Raw genomic sequence first — 14,842 nt, forward strand, 5'->3', positions numbered from 1 at the left:
ATAGCTACTAGAAAATTTTAAATTACACCTGTGGCTTGCATGATTTATCTAGTGGGCAGTGCTGCCCTAGAGCCACACCAGGGTCGCCCAACCCAGAAAGGACATCCATTCTCTGTGACTGCTTCAGCAGGAAGAGTGGAGGGGCTCTGGGGAGGGGTGGGGCAGGAGAGAAAGAGGAGGCAAAGTTCCCAGCTCCCGCCCTGATCCACAGGGAGAAGGGTCGACCTCCTCCCTCTCCTGTCCCCAAGGGACTGCAGCCTGCACCGCTCATGATGCTACAGCGTCTCCCTGTCATCTGCCCACAGCCCTGCACAGCTGTGGAGAAGTTCTTCCTTGCATCTGACTTAGATCCTTCACAACATCTTCCTTTTCTCAGGCGATACTCTGCACAAGAAGGTAACATTTCTGACCCTGGAGTTATTGCCTATTTTATCCATGACTGTACCTTCACTGCCAAGCTCAGTGCCTGGAACAGGGTGGGCCCTCAATAAGTATTTTTCAGTGAATGGATAGATGGATGAATGGATTCCTTCCTCTAACTCAGAGAAAGTACAGTTCACTGCATTTTCTCAGGGGACACAGACCTGTCACTCACGTGTTTTGCTCTTCCTGATGTATGTGTGTGTGGGGGGGATGGTAATGGGAAGAGAAAGGTACTACATATCAGGCACTTTATATACATCTTACTACTGTAGGTATTACTATTCCCAGTTTACTGGGAAAAAATAATGAGGTTCAGGAAAAATAGCCAAATGTGTGTCTGAGGCTGAGATTCAAACTCAATTTGACCCAAGATCAGAGCTCTTTCCCCTCACAGAGCTACCTCCCCTGGAAATCTGACATCTGTCACTATATGACCAGGCTGACTGCCAGCTAGATAGCCTGGGGCACAACCCCCATACATGCCACCTCTGGGCTGTAGGATTTAACTGCTCACCATCACAGCCAGGAGCCTTTGAGCAGTGCACAAACTACCCAACCGTCCAGGGTGGCCCTGCCTACTTTGCTGAGTTGCTATGAGGATGAAAGGGATAATGTATGTCTAACTGTCTGGTTCGAGGCAGGACAAGTGCCTACGAACAGCAAAGGTTGTTCTTTTGCTTGCACACACCTTGCTTTCCAGCTCTGTTGGACCTTGACCCCTCTGGGCCTGAGGCGCAAGGGCAGTTAGGTGGAAATAGGTCATCAAAGGCTGCCCTGGACAGAGGAACAATTCACTGAAGCCTGAGGTCAGGACTGAGTAGGAGGCTGGAGGCAGAGGGACAGGGGACCTAGTAGCTCTGAGGCCACCCTCACCACTGGGGGAGGGATGGAGGGAAAGAAACAAGACACTGTGTTGCTTTGCCCCGGTGGTCAGAGCTGGGAGCAACAGAACACTCCCCTGGCAAGCCCCCTGCAGCCCAGGAACCCAGCCTCCCGCTCTTCCTGCCTCTCTGCAATGCCCCAGACCCCGTGCAGAGCGCGAGGCGGGTGCCACCTACATGGCGTTGGCTGTGACCAGTAGGTCGGCATTGTCAAAGAGCGTGACACCGGGCACCTCAACGACAAGCACGTAGATGAGCTCGATGGCCAGCATGAGCACCAGCTTCCCGATGCAGCTGATCTGCAGGAACACGGAGCAGGCCAGCAGGCTGAGCAGCACGCTGTAGGTGAAGTACTGTGGAGAGAGGGTAGCGGCTTCAGCGCCCCGGGCCCCGCCCTCCCTGGCCCCGCCCCCGCCCCCCAGCATCCCTCCAGTCTTGGGCTGTCCTCAGGTGAAACCAAGGGTCTGGGGATGCTTCTGCTGATGCAAACTTGTACTGTGGTGTGAGTGGCCCTGGGTAGGAACCAGGAGGTGGGGCTCCAGGCTGAGGAGGACCACTACCAGCAGTGTTGCCCAATGGTTAGAGCAGGGCTCCAGGCTCAGGCAGACTTGAGTTTCAGCCCTGATTCATTATGGACTGTTTGTGTGATTTAAGCCATTTATTCAACCTAAGCCTCAGTTTCCCCATATGCAAAACCTTCTATCTCATGGGCTTACTGTGATGATTACACAATAGGAAGCCCCTGGCACAGTGCATGGTGCCCTCCATTACTGTGGGACCGCAGGCCTCAGCCCCTGATCTGCAACATGACATGTGGTGGCAACATCTGAACTGACCTTATTTGGTGGCCAAACTGACCTACTGATGTGATGCAAATTATCACCTTTGTCCTGCTTCCTGTGGCTATTCATACATTTTGCTGCAGAAATATTTCTGTGTTTCATTATCAGGTGCTGCCCATACTGCACTGGGGTGTGAGGTAACCTTTTAAAACCTGAAAAATTCCCAAGTCCACGACATATCTGACCCAAAAGGCTTCAGATGAGGGACTGTGCTCTTCCCCGTACTTTGGGGAAATCCTGGTCTCTGAACCTCAGTTTCTTTCTCAGACAACCAAGGGGCCAAACCGGGTGATCTCAGAGGTCGACTTCTGCTCTGTTGTCCCCTGACACTCGTCCTAGTCAGGTCAGCAACTATTATTTTTCTCTTTTAGCTTTAGCATTGTTATTTCTGCATCAGGCAGAGCGACTCACTGTTCGCTGCCTCCGCCTTGGGCTGGGGGCCAAATTTGGTGGCTGGCAGTGGGGCAGTCCCTTCTGCCTAGGCCTTCAGGAACCCAGAGAGGGACTGCAGAGGCCCCTGGTGGTTGGGAGGGGGAGGGACCAGCCTCAAGTCACCAGCAGGAAAGGGGCAGAGGAAGGAGTAGGGAAGGCACAACCCGATACATCAGCCCTAAGGATAATAGTCCTGTCCTTGCGGGATGGGGAGGGGAACCCAAGCGCCAGCCTGGATTCCTATTCAGACCCTGGGCCCAGACATCCAGGAGGCCAAGGCATAATACTGAGGTCCACCTCAGGGTCTGTGAGGAGCTGCTGAAAAAGAACAACACTTGTGGGATGGGGTCAGCCCGAGGGGTCTGTAGCTGGTAGGGCCTGGGATCTGAAGGCCTGAAATTGATCGGGCTGGTGAGAGCTGAAGTCGGTGACCAGCCAACCATCTGCCACAAACGAGGAGCCAGAACAGGCCCTGACACCACTGCTTTGTTCCCCCATTCTCCCACGGAGCAACCACCAAGGGGCAGGTGCCAAGACCAAAACCAGCCTCTGCTTCTCAGCAAACAGCCCTCAGGCAGCAGCTCCTGTGGGCTGTGGGCCAGATGTGAGAGGGAAGAGAGGTGGGGAGCAGAGGGCGGGTGCTGGAGCATGGCTGCCTGGGCAGAGGGAGGGCTTGGCGGGGGCCCAGGGACAACTGGTCTAGGTGAGCACCGGTGAGGGTGAGCCCTACCCCTCACTGAGTTTCCCTTGCCCATGTGTACAGGGGCATAGGATCAGGTCCATTCCCTGGGGCGGGGGAGGGAGGCCAGCACTGTGACAGCCCACGGGGCCCTCACTGCGGTTCTGAATCCTTGTTATGAGTCATGGGCCCTTTGGGAATTGGATGAAAGCACGGGCTTTCGCCCCAGAAAAGGGCGAAAGCTGCCACCATCTTACAGGTTTCACGTGAGCCCCGTCAGGGAGCCGGGTTGTGGGAATCACCCAAAGCTTGGAGCAAATACCCTGGGCTGGAAGCCTGGCCCTGCTGCTCGCTGCAAAACGGCTCCCTGAGGAAGCACGGCAGGGTGAACAAAGCACCTCGCATACCGTGGGCGCTTAATGCACGCTGCTCTCGAAAGGTTCTCGCCATTTTTCAGAACCAATAGCCTGTAGGTACGTGATTTCTTCCTGGGGTGACAAAAATGTTCTAAGATTAGATTATGATGATGGCTGCACAAGTTTGTGAATATACTAAAAGCTACTGAATTATACTTTGAATGCGTGAACTTGATGGTAGTACTGGTTTGGGATTGGGTTCCCTTTGCTCCGCTCTGCTCTGACCCACGGCAGAGGGGTCAGACAGGTCCTCCTGAGGCCATATCAGGAATGCTGCTGAGGCTGAAAAACAGCTCTGCCTTCAGGTTAAGAGCAAGAATTCTGAAGCTAGGTGACCTGGGTGGGAGCTCTGGCTCTGCCACTTACTAGCTGTGTGACCTTAGGCAAGTTACTTAACCTCTCTGTGCCTCAATGTCATCTGTATAAAATAGTATCTTTGTCATAGGGTTGCTGTGAGGATTAAATGAGTAAATGTGAAGCCCTTAGCACAGTGTCTGGCACATGGTAAATACCATATAAACAATAGCTATGCTATTATTGTCGTTATTGCTATACTGAGGAGGTCGGCCTTGTTCACTGGTGTCTGGCACAAAGAGTGAGAGAGACTGAGGGGTAAGGAGGTCTCTGTAATGGCAGAGGGCCCCTGACTGTCCATCAGAGTAGCCAAGGGTAGAGAGGGCTGGGGTGGCAGGTCCCCATCCGTGTCCAGTCCCTCCCTGCCCAGTACCTCGGGGAAGTTGCAGTTGGGCCAGGGGCTGCCGCAGAAGCCCCGCTCATCACCCAGGCTGTAGTTGCCGGCTGACTCCACCACGTGGCACGCGCTGACCTGGCTGGCACTGATGTTGTGTTCGTCCGCCAGGCAGCCAATCAGGTCCTTGGAGTTGCACGTGAACTGGTGGGGGAGGAGAGGGTCAGCCTGTGGGGACCAGGCCAGGGTAGCTCATCTCCACAGGCAGCAGGTGCCCATCCCGCCTCGCCTCAGGTGCAGCCTGACACTGGCCGCGACAGGAGAGGAGCCTGGAAGAGGCCGAGGAACGGGCAGGATTTGCCCAGCTACCCGGGGCAGGGCTTGTAAACCTCCCTTGGGGCATACTTCCCTGAGTCTCTGGCTCCTCCAGCCTCGAGAGTGAGGACATAAGGCTGTGTAAGAGGCTTTAGGAGCTAAATCTGATCCCAGACCCAAGGTGAGACCCAAATAAGAACCTCCAGGGGGGAGAACGCCAGAGCCTGGGGGAAAGTCTCCTCCCGGCCCATGCTTGTGAGGTACAGGGCTCCACTGGGTTTCACCCAATGGGCTGAGGAAGTGCTGGGGAGGTGGAGCCACCCACCACGTTGACAAAAGCCGACAGGAACACCAGGGTGATGGTGAACACGCCCACCAGGGTGCTGTTCATCTTGGACCGCACGATCTTCCTGGAGAGCCTCTGCAGCGGGGCCGGGAAGAGCTGTCGCGGGGTAGAGGGAGGACACACGTGGAACAGAATTCAGTGGACTCCGCACACCGCCACAGAGGAGCTCGGTGGACGCCCTCCCCACCTTTGTCTCTCGCCAACAGAACCACAGGGGCTTTCCTGACCCCCTCCCTGTGGGCGAGCCTCCAGCCTCGCACCATTGCACCCCCGCTTCCAGGCCAACCACAGCACAGATTCTGCAGCTGGCCAGAAGGGGGTCCACCTGGGGAGCTCACAGGTAAGAGAGGTAGGACGAAAGGAAAGATGCTACCTTCACCCCAATGGGGAAGCAGAGAAAAAAGCACATGTACCCGCTGTGTGAATGCTGGGCCGCTTGGAGTTACAATCAGGGAGGGGCAGGAGGTGGGAGTGAAGGAGACATTGAGGTGCCCAGAACGTTTCCAGGGAGGGTCAGAAGGCTTCAGGGAAGAAGTAGGGAGCTGTGGGTCTGAGGGCTTGGAGAGAACCTGGGGTCTGGAGGAAAGGGATGGGCACGTGAGAAGGGGGCAGAGCAGCGTGTAAGCGGACAGCGGGGCCCCAGTCGTGTGAATTAAGTGAGCTTTTCTTCAGCAGGATGCCCATGGATCTGCCATTTCCCTCACCTAATCCTCCCTGTATTTCCTTCAGCTAGACAAACTGTATGTCCACTCAAGACCCACTGCGGTTTTGGTAATTAAATGATTGGGTCTACCAAATCTGATATACTTGGCCTTGGCCCCCATGTGCCCTTCATCTCCCAAGCAACCTAGACTACAAAAGAAGTTGACAGACCCCAGAAAAGTGAAGTAGTGGATTCGTGCTTCCCCCATCCTACCTACCTTAATGCCTCCTGGTAAGGCTGATCTGCAAGCATGCCATGCGTCCTTTGGAAACCCCTAAGGGCGGACGAAGGTGGTGGAAAAAGCACTCACCAGAGCCTGGAGGCCCGGGTTCTAGGCGTGGCTTTTCCTGTGTGACCCCTGAGCACACCTGCGCATTCTGGCTGAGAGTGCCAGACTGCAAGGTTTATCCACCCTCTGATACAGAGCGTTTCTGTAGCTGGTCACACAGACAGCTACGTAGGCAAGGGGACACACTGGGACCACGGTGTGACTGCTCGTTCCCAGTGCGGAGAGGACTGGCTAGTGTGCTACAATGTTTAAGGCCATTAAGTGCCGGGCCCTTGGTCCAGTGTTCCTCAGCTGTGACCCAAACTCACTACATGCAGGGCGTCTACATGGGCCCATCAGGTTGCCCTCATGGGCCTTTGGGAAACCAACACAAATATGCTGATGCTTGTGCTGCTTGCTATGCTGTGAGTAATAAAGTCTCTTGTCTCTGACCCAGGGGTCTCGTGACGTCTGCCAGTATCTATGAAAGAGCAACAAGCTAATTTATTAGCTTGTAATTAGGGTAAAACCAAATCTCAGACCCTTCATACTTCTTGACACCAAGAAAGTGCCCTGCTTACCCCCTCAGTCTTGGGCTTTGGGCTGGGCATGCATGTAGGGAAGCAGTATATCTTTCCACCCCAAATCCTCCTCCACCCTTCCAACAAGGCCACTTCCTATTCAGCAGAGGGAAAGAAGGGACCACAGAGAAGGAATGCAGCAGTGGCAGAGGCCTGCAAGCCATTCAGGCTCTAGGCTGAGTGGTGAAGACCTTGGACCTCCATGTCCCCAGCAGGGGTGCCTCTCAGATGTGTTCATGGTTCATCAAGTCTGTGGCATTCTTCTGAAAAAACACTTCCTTCTGGGGTAATAAAGGAGGCACTCTGACTGAACCCTCTAACATGGCAGAAGAAAAGACATGTGTGATTTGGAGAACATAAGCTTGGATTAAAATATTGCTTTACTACACATAGAGATCAATGGAATAGAGTGAGAGTCCAGGAATAAACCCTTACCTTTACGATTGATTGATTTTGACAAGGTAGCCAAGAAAACTGAATGGGGAAAGAATAGTCTTTTCAACAAATGGCGCTAAGACAACTGTATCTCCACATGCAAAAGAATGAATTTGGAGCTTACCTCACACCATATACAAAAATTAACTTGAAATGGATCAGAAACCTAAATGTAGGAGCTAAAACTATAAAAGTCTTAAAAGAAAATACATAAGTAAATCTTTGTGACTGGATTAGGCAATGGTTTCTTAGATATGACACCAAAAGCACAAGCAAAAAGGAAAAAACAGATAAGTTGGACTTCATCAAAATTTTGAAAATTTGGGCTTCCCTGGTGGCGCAGTGGTTGAGAATCTGTCTGCCAATGCAGGGGACACGGGTTCGAGCCCTGGTCTGGGAAGATCCCACATGCCACGGAGCAACTAGGCCCGTGAGCCACAACTACTGAGCCTGCGCGTCTGGAGCCTGTGCTCCGCAACAAGAGAGGCCGCGATAGTGAGAGGCCCGTGCACCGCGATGAAGAGTGGCCCCCGCTCGCCACAACTAGAGAAAGCCCTCGCACAGAAACGAAGACCCAACACAGCCAAAAAAAAAAAAAAAAAAATTGAAAATTTTTCCTTCAAATAACACCATCAAGAAAGTAAAAAAGGTGTTGGTGAGGATGTGGAGAAATTGGGACCTTTGTTTGTCGCTGGTAGTTATGTAAAATGATATAGTTGCTGTAGAAAACAGTATGACGATTCCTTAAAAAATTAAACACAGAATTATCATATGATCCAGCAATTCCATTTCTGAGTATATACCCAGAAGAATAGAAAGCAGGGGCTTATACAGATATTGGCACACTCATGTTTATAGCAGCATTATTTTCAATAGCCAAAAGGTTAAAGCAACTCTAGTGTCCAGCTATGGATGAGTGGGTAAACAAAATGTGGTATACATACACAATGGAATATTACCCAGCCTTGAAAAGGAATGAAATTCTGAAACACGCTACAGCATGGACGGCACCTCGAAGACACTATGAAAGAAGCCAGTCACAAAAGGACAAATACTATATGATTCCACTTTTTTGAGGTACCCAGAGCAGTCAAATTCATAGAGACAGAAAGCAGAATGGTGGTTGCCAGGGAAGAGGGCAGAATGGGAAGTTATTGTTTAATGAGTATAAAGTTTCAGTTTGGAAAGATAAAAAAGTCCGGGAGATGGATAGTGGTGATGGTTGCATGACAACATGAATGTACTTAATGCCACTCTACTGTAAACTTAAAAATAAAAAATTTATATTATGTATATTTTACCATAAATTAAAAGTGATTAGGAAAAGGAAAATGAAAAGACAACCCACAGAATGGGAGAAAATTGTTGTAAACCATATTATCTAATAAGGGTCTTATAACCAGAATATACACAGAACTCTTACAACTCAACAAGAAAAGACAAATAACCCAATTAAAAAATGGACAAACAGGGAGTTTCCTGGTGGCCTAGTGGTTAGGATTCCAGGCTTTCACTGCCATGGCCTGGTCAGGGAACTGGGATCACACAAGCCACAAGGTGTGGCCAAAAACAAAACAAAAAAAGCCCACAAATACTATGAATAGACATTTCTCCAAAGAATCTACACAAATGGACAACAAGCACATGAAAAGATATTTGACATCAATAGTCATCAGGGAAATGCAAACCAAAAACAAAAGCAACCACTTCGCATCCACCAGGATGGCTATAATCAAAAAGTCAGATAATAACAGGTGCTAGTGAGGATGTAGAGAAATTGGAACCCTTGTACACTGCTGGTGGGAACGTAAAATAGTGCAGCTGCTTTGAAAAACAGCTTTTCTGTTCCTCAAAATATGACCCAACAATTATACTCTTAGGTACATACCCAAGAGAACTGAAAACATAAGTCCATACAAAACCTTGTACACAAATGTTCATAGCAGCATTATTAATAACAGCCTGAAAGTGGAAACTACCCAAATATCCATCAACTGATGAAAGAATAAACAAAACGTGGTATATCTACACGATGGAACATTACTTGGCCATAAAAAGGAATAAAGCGCTGTCAGATAGTACATCATGAACGAACCTTGAAATATGCTAAGTGAAAGAAGCCAATCTCAAAAGGCCACATAGTGTATGATTCCATTTATACAAAATGTCCAGAACAGGCACATTCACAGAAACAGGAAGTAGATATGAGGTTGCTAGGAGCTGTGGGAACAGGGACCAGGGAATGAGGAGTGACTGCTGAAAGGTACGGGGCTTCTTCTGGGGATGATGACAATGTTCTGGAATTAGTGGTGATAGTTGCAGAACTTCATGAATATAGTAAAAACTACTGAATTATAATTTTATAACCTTTATAAAGGTGAATTTTATGGTATGTGAATTATATCTCAATAAAGCACTTATTAAAAAAAATCCTGCTCAGCTTCTTACTGTGTGATCCTGGGGAAATCATCAAGGGCTCTGAGTTTCCTTATTGGTAAACAGGGAATATCTACCTTCCAGGGTGGTAGATTTTCCAGGGTGGTTATGAAATGATGCATTTGAAAGTGCTTTGAAAGCTGTTAAATTCGATAGAAAATTTACTTAATATTTGCATTTTAAAGAGCTATGTTGCCGATAAGAACAAAAGTCCTTGTTTCTCAGTAAAGGAATTTTTGGTTTCACAGCTGTGGAAAGTGTTTTGGCACTAGCATGAGGATCTTACTCTGAAATGGTATGACAGATGGCTTCTAATCTTTGCCTGCTTAAAATTTTGCCATTTCATCCCCCCATCCCCCGTGTTGCTTAAACCATTTCAGTCCTGATCACCCTATCCATCAATTGAACGGCTTCTTTCATCGCCAGTGTAATGACTTGGTTTAGACAAAACTTATTAGAAGATGGTAAAGCCTTTATAGAAGGTGGTTGGGGAACAGTATATGCACACAGGCTTCCTGGTGAACCTGGGACCAGGAGCCCCACAGGGGTCACCCAGAGAAGAACTGCAGGCTTTTAAAACAAAATCCAACCTGGAATACTATAGCTCAGGGGTCCCCAACCCCCCGCCTGTTAGGAACCAGGCCGCACAGCAGGAGGTGAGCGGCGGGCCAGCGAGTGAAGCTTCATCTGCGGCTCCCCATCGCTCGCATTACCGCCTGAGCCAGCCCCTCCCACCCCCATCCCGCCCGTGGAAAAATTGTCTTCCACGAAACCAGTCCCTGGTGCCAAAAAGGTTGGGGACCGCTGCTACAGCTCTAACATCTAATGAGTGATTACCTCAATGCATTGCCTTTTTACAAGCCATTTTCCCTTGTCACCCTTTCAAAAGACCTGCTCTTGACTTAAAGTCTCAGCAGGAACCCAGGAATTGCTGCCTTTTTGAAGTCTCCAGAAGATTTGACATCCTGCCCTGGCACTGGTTTATAGAGTATCTCATCTCCTGTAACAAAAAGTTCACCTGTATGTTGACCCCAAATCCCACCTTTACTAACCCCGGTGTGGACAATAAAATTCTTCACCTGGAGTAGAATCTCCTCGCAGGCCTGCTCTACAGCTGCATACAGATCCTGGAGAGCATTTTTCTGGGAGGATGATTGTGTCTGTGCAAACCAATTGCTCAGTGCCTGTTCACCATCAGAGCTCAGAAAAAGAATCAATTGAAAGAAAAAGTTCCAACCCCAATATGATTAATTCAAATCAATTCAACTTGAAAAATGGGAATGGCGACACAATTAATAAACCATGACTGAGGTGAGGGACAGTTTTGATCCTGGCCTCTCAGGAAGTCTCCAGGCAAATCAATGACCTCCCTGGGGTCCTGGCTCCCTGTCTGTCACGTGGGACCAGGGTATTGCACGAATGAAATAAGGTGATGAAATCTGACAGCAAAATAATGTAAGAAAACAGACTTTCTGACAAGGAGTTAATAAATGAAGCAGTGGCTCCTACTTCAGAAAAATATTTTTAAAGACATGAAAACTTCAGAACAAGACAGGCAGATGCTGGCCCACGGTAGACGCTGACTACTGCTCTTATCACCTGGCCTTTCAGCGGTCAACTGGACATATTAACAAAGGCAGTGTCCTGGAGGGGAAGGACTGTGGGCTCTGGAGTCAAGAACCATCTGGGTTTAAACCCCAGCGATACCACTTCTTAGCTTCGGGACCTAGGGAAGGCTGTCTAACCGCTTGAAGCCTCATTTTCCTCATCTGCAAAGTGGATATAATAAAAGCCACCTTAAAGGTTTGGGAAACGCTGGTCAAGGTGGCATGGCTGGGCTCTGGACCCAAGATGGCTTGACTTAAAAGCCATGGGAGGAACCTAAGATCTCCTTCCTGAAAATGAAGACTTCTCCACCCCCAAACGAACATGCGCCTGACAGCAACACATCCTCTTCAAGTGGACAAAGTGTGACCCCGAGCCTCTGGAAAGGGGAGTGTGGGGATTCTGAAGTCGTCACAAGACAGAAGCCAGCTGGGAGGTGAGAGGTACTGGTTGAGGAGTAGGGCCCTGTTTTAGAAGCTGTGGATGGGAGTCAGGAGGGCGTGGTAGGAAGGAGAGCCGGCAAGGTGGGACCTGGCTAGCTTCAGGCTTCGGGGAGAGGAGAGGAGGCTTTTAGGTGAGTGCACAGAGCAGACAAGGGCCTAGAGGAAGCCCTGGTCAGTTTCCAGGAGGTCAGACAATCAGGTCCAGGTCGTCAGTGGGAGACAAGCCAAGAGGGAGCCAGCAGCCTAGAAGATGAAAGAGATTTAAACATGCACACGCACACACACACGCACACACACACACATGCGCGGCCCTGTAGCTGAGTACTCCTTCTGGGCCTGTCTGTACCCAACCCCCGAACTGCAGGAAAGCAGAGTTTGGCCTTCTGAGTGAGAACGTGCTAATGAGCCACTGGAGAGCAAGGGGGCCCAGTCAAGTGCGGGGACAGAAGGGAGCCACTCTCTTCCACCTACGTGGGCGGTGGCAGCAGAAGTGCTGGCACTGTCAGGGGCAGGCCTGAGCTGCCTCACAGGATGAGGGGGCAGAAGCCACAGGGGGCCTGACAGAGCAGTCAGAGCTGGGCAAGGAGGGAAGGGGCTGCACTCAGGAGACGTGAGTGAGCTCGCCATCCCTGGAGCTGACACGGCAGAGGCTGGCCCACCCCTTGCAGGGTTATGCAAAGGGGTTCCGGCCTCAGGAGGGTGTCTGGGCTGCCTCACTGTTCGGGCCCCTACCAATTTGAGATTCTCTGAGTTTGGGGACCACATGTGACGGCAAGAAGGGATTTAGCATGGTTTTCTCTGATGAAAGCAGCTCTGGAGCCCAGATGAGCACCGATGCCAAGGGAAGGAAGGAGTGGTGTGTGCAGATGTTCAGACTGGCCCTCTAAGACAGCTTCACCAGAAGGACACGCTCAGGGGAGGATCCCTAGGACAAGGCATCCCAGAGACAGAGGGGCTCCAGAGGGCAGCTGATGCTCTGAGAAATCTAGGGGTGTGTGTGTGACCTGGGCCAAGCTGTGTCAGGAAAAGATCATACAGGCCCAAGATGGAAAAAACAATCAGAGCCTTCGGTGAGCAGTACATTTCAGAAAAGCAGAAAGGACCCAGGAATTGCTCCCTGACAGACAGCTAAGACGACTACGTTGACTAACTCAGACCACACTTTCTTCATGTTTCTCTCTTCGAAAAGGATAAAATATGGATGATTTAAGAAAGTAAGTCCAAGTTGTTTTGGGGAACTGGAAGAGTAAATGAAACAGAGAAAGAGACCACGTCTGACAGAACTGTTTGGCTTTGGACCTGCGGAGCCCATAGCAGGCAGGGGTAATTTAGGAACTGCTATATCTCATCGGAAAGCCACTAGGCATGACTTCTGAGAAATTGTGGAAATCAGATGAAAAATGTCTGAGTTCTGGCAAATCTTTTCACAGGGAGAAACAGAATGACACTGAAAATTCCAGTCCAGTCAGCTTCACAGCAGTACCTGAAAAGGTGATACAATCAACTTTCAGTCAGTCGGCCTGCAGGCAGTGTGACAGGGGAAGGGGGGCCAGGCCGCCCTGCTGCAGAGATGCCAAAAGGGAGACTTACCCCTTTCACATCTTACTATGCAGTTAATCCACAACACAAAGAGGAAAGAAGACTGATTATTAACTGGAAGAGGAGTTCACGCTACAAACAATTGCTCAGGTCGGGGTCTACTTTCCAGAGAGTGGATAAATGCTGAGACAATGGCTTCTCAGAGGCTGTGAGAGAAGCACACAGCTAGGAGCCCAAGATGGGTATTAGTGTCTCTTCAACTCTTGGTCCAGATGAGCAGGTTTCAGGCTTGGTAAGTCACAGAGCACTTTTTTTCTAAACAAACTCCTTACAGAAGCTCTACAACTGCAAGATGGAAGAAGCAGGCTCCTCTGGTGGGAAGGGTGTGGGGAGGTGGGCAGAATGGAGTCGGCGCAGGGAGGGGAGTGTTCCATCCACCGGCCCCCCCCTTGGGAAACTGAGGCCTCAGAGCCATCAGAAAGATCACTGGGCTGGACGAAGGAATTGAGAACAAGATTATTGACTGTGACACTGATTACAAAATAGGTCGATTCTATAAAACACGAGGCAGGAATGACTTTTATAAATAATCTCTAACAGTGGCAAAAAGAATTCACTAGACCCAGGAACTAACTTAAAATGGCCAGTGCAGGCGGGGCCCGTCCCCTCCCCTCCCCACCTCCTCCCCCTCTGCTTCCTTCTCTTCTCCCACCAGCAGATACACACGCAAGTCAGGCAACACAAACCAAATGCAGTCCATGAAGCTCAGGTTCACCAAAGCAGCAAACAGAAAAGAGAGAAGCTCGGCTCCAGTTTACAGCTTGTAAACAACAGATAGCTTTGATTCTGATTTGAACAGCCTACTTAAGTGCCTCAGATGAACAAACAAAACAATGACTTTGACTCAGTTTATAACTTAAGATTCTTTTTTGAGTGTTCAGTCAAAGCATGTTTAAGAGGGCCTTTTAGCTATGGTATGCTTTTTGTTAGGTTGTTTTACTGTGGTAAGATATATATAACATAAATGTGCCAATTTAACCATTTTTTAAGTGTACCATTCAGTGGCGTGAATTACTTGCACAGTGTTGTGAAACCATCACTGCTATTTATTTCCAAAACCCTTTCATCACTCCGAACGGAAGCTCTGTACCCAAGAAGTAATAACTCTCCACTCCCCCTCCCCCCGCCCAGGCTACCCTGCAGTCTACTTTTTGTCCCTATGAATTTGTCTAGAATAGATATTTCATACAACTGGAATCATACAATATATGCCCTTTTGTGTCTGGCTTCTTTCACTTAGCGTAATGTCTTCAAGGTTCATCCATGTCGGAGCATGTGTCAGAATCTCAGTCCTTTTTATGGTAGAACAATATTCCATTGTACAGACATAGCACTTTTGTTTATTCGTTCATCTGTTAATGCAGCGGTCCCCAACCTTTTTGGCACCAGGGACCGGTTTCGTGGGAGACAGTTCTTCCACGGACGGGGTTGGGGGGGATTGTTCAGGAGCTAATGCAAGCGAGGGTTCAGGCGGTACTGAGAGCCATGGGGAGCCGCAGATGAAGCTTCGCTGTCTCACCAGCCACTCACCTCCTGCTGTGCGGCCTGGTTCCTAACAGGCCGTGGAAGTCCGAGGCCCGGGGGGTGGGGACCCCTTTGTTAATGGACACCTGGGTCTCTTCCACCTTTTGGCTCTTGTGAATGTACGGCGTGCTTTTCCAGCCATGGGAGGAAGAAGGTGGGACTGTCCACCGGGGGAAAAGCAGGCTGGGGTGCCTGACAACGTCAAGACCAAAAGGCATGAGAGACT

The 14,842-nt window shown here is 49.8% G+C and overlaps 1 protein-coding gene across 1 annotated transcript in view; it reads right to left on the reverse strand.

The window, feature by feature from the left end:
• The window catches only part of ADCY5 (adenylate cyclase 5), a 153,099-nt gene that overhangs the window by 14,470 nt on the left and 123,787 nt on the right, over positions 1-14,842 (reverse strand). The window contains exons 13-15 of the mRNA XM_030858428.3: positions 5,002-5,118; positions 4,401-4,565; positions 1,482-1,657 (exon numbers count right to left, since the gene is read on the reverse strand). Of these exons, the coding sequence (XP_030714288.2) occupies positions 1,482-1,657; positions 4,401-4,565; positions 5,002-5,118 (458 nt within the window). The remainder of the gene's footprint in view (positions 1-1,481; positions 1,658-4,400; positions 4,566-5,001; positions 5,119-14,842) is intronic.

The sequence above is a fragment of the Globicephala melas genome, chromosome 4, assembly GCF_963455315.2.
Source record: "Globicephala melas chromosome 4, mGloMel1.2, whole genome shotgun sequence".
NCBI lineage: Eukaryota > Metazoa > Chordata > Mammalia > Artiodactyla > Delphinidae > Globicephala > Globicephala melas.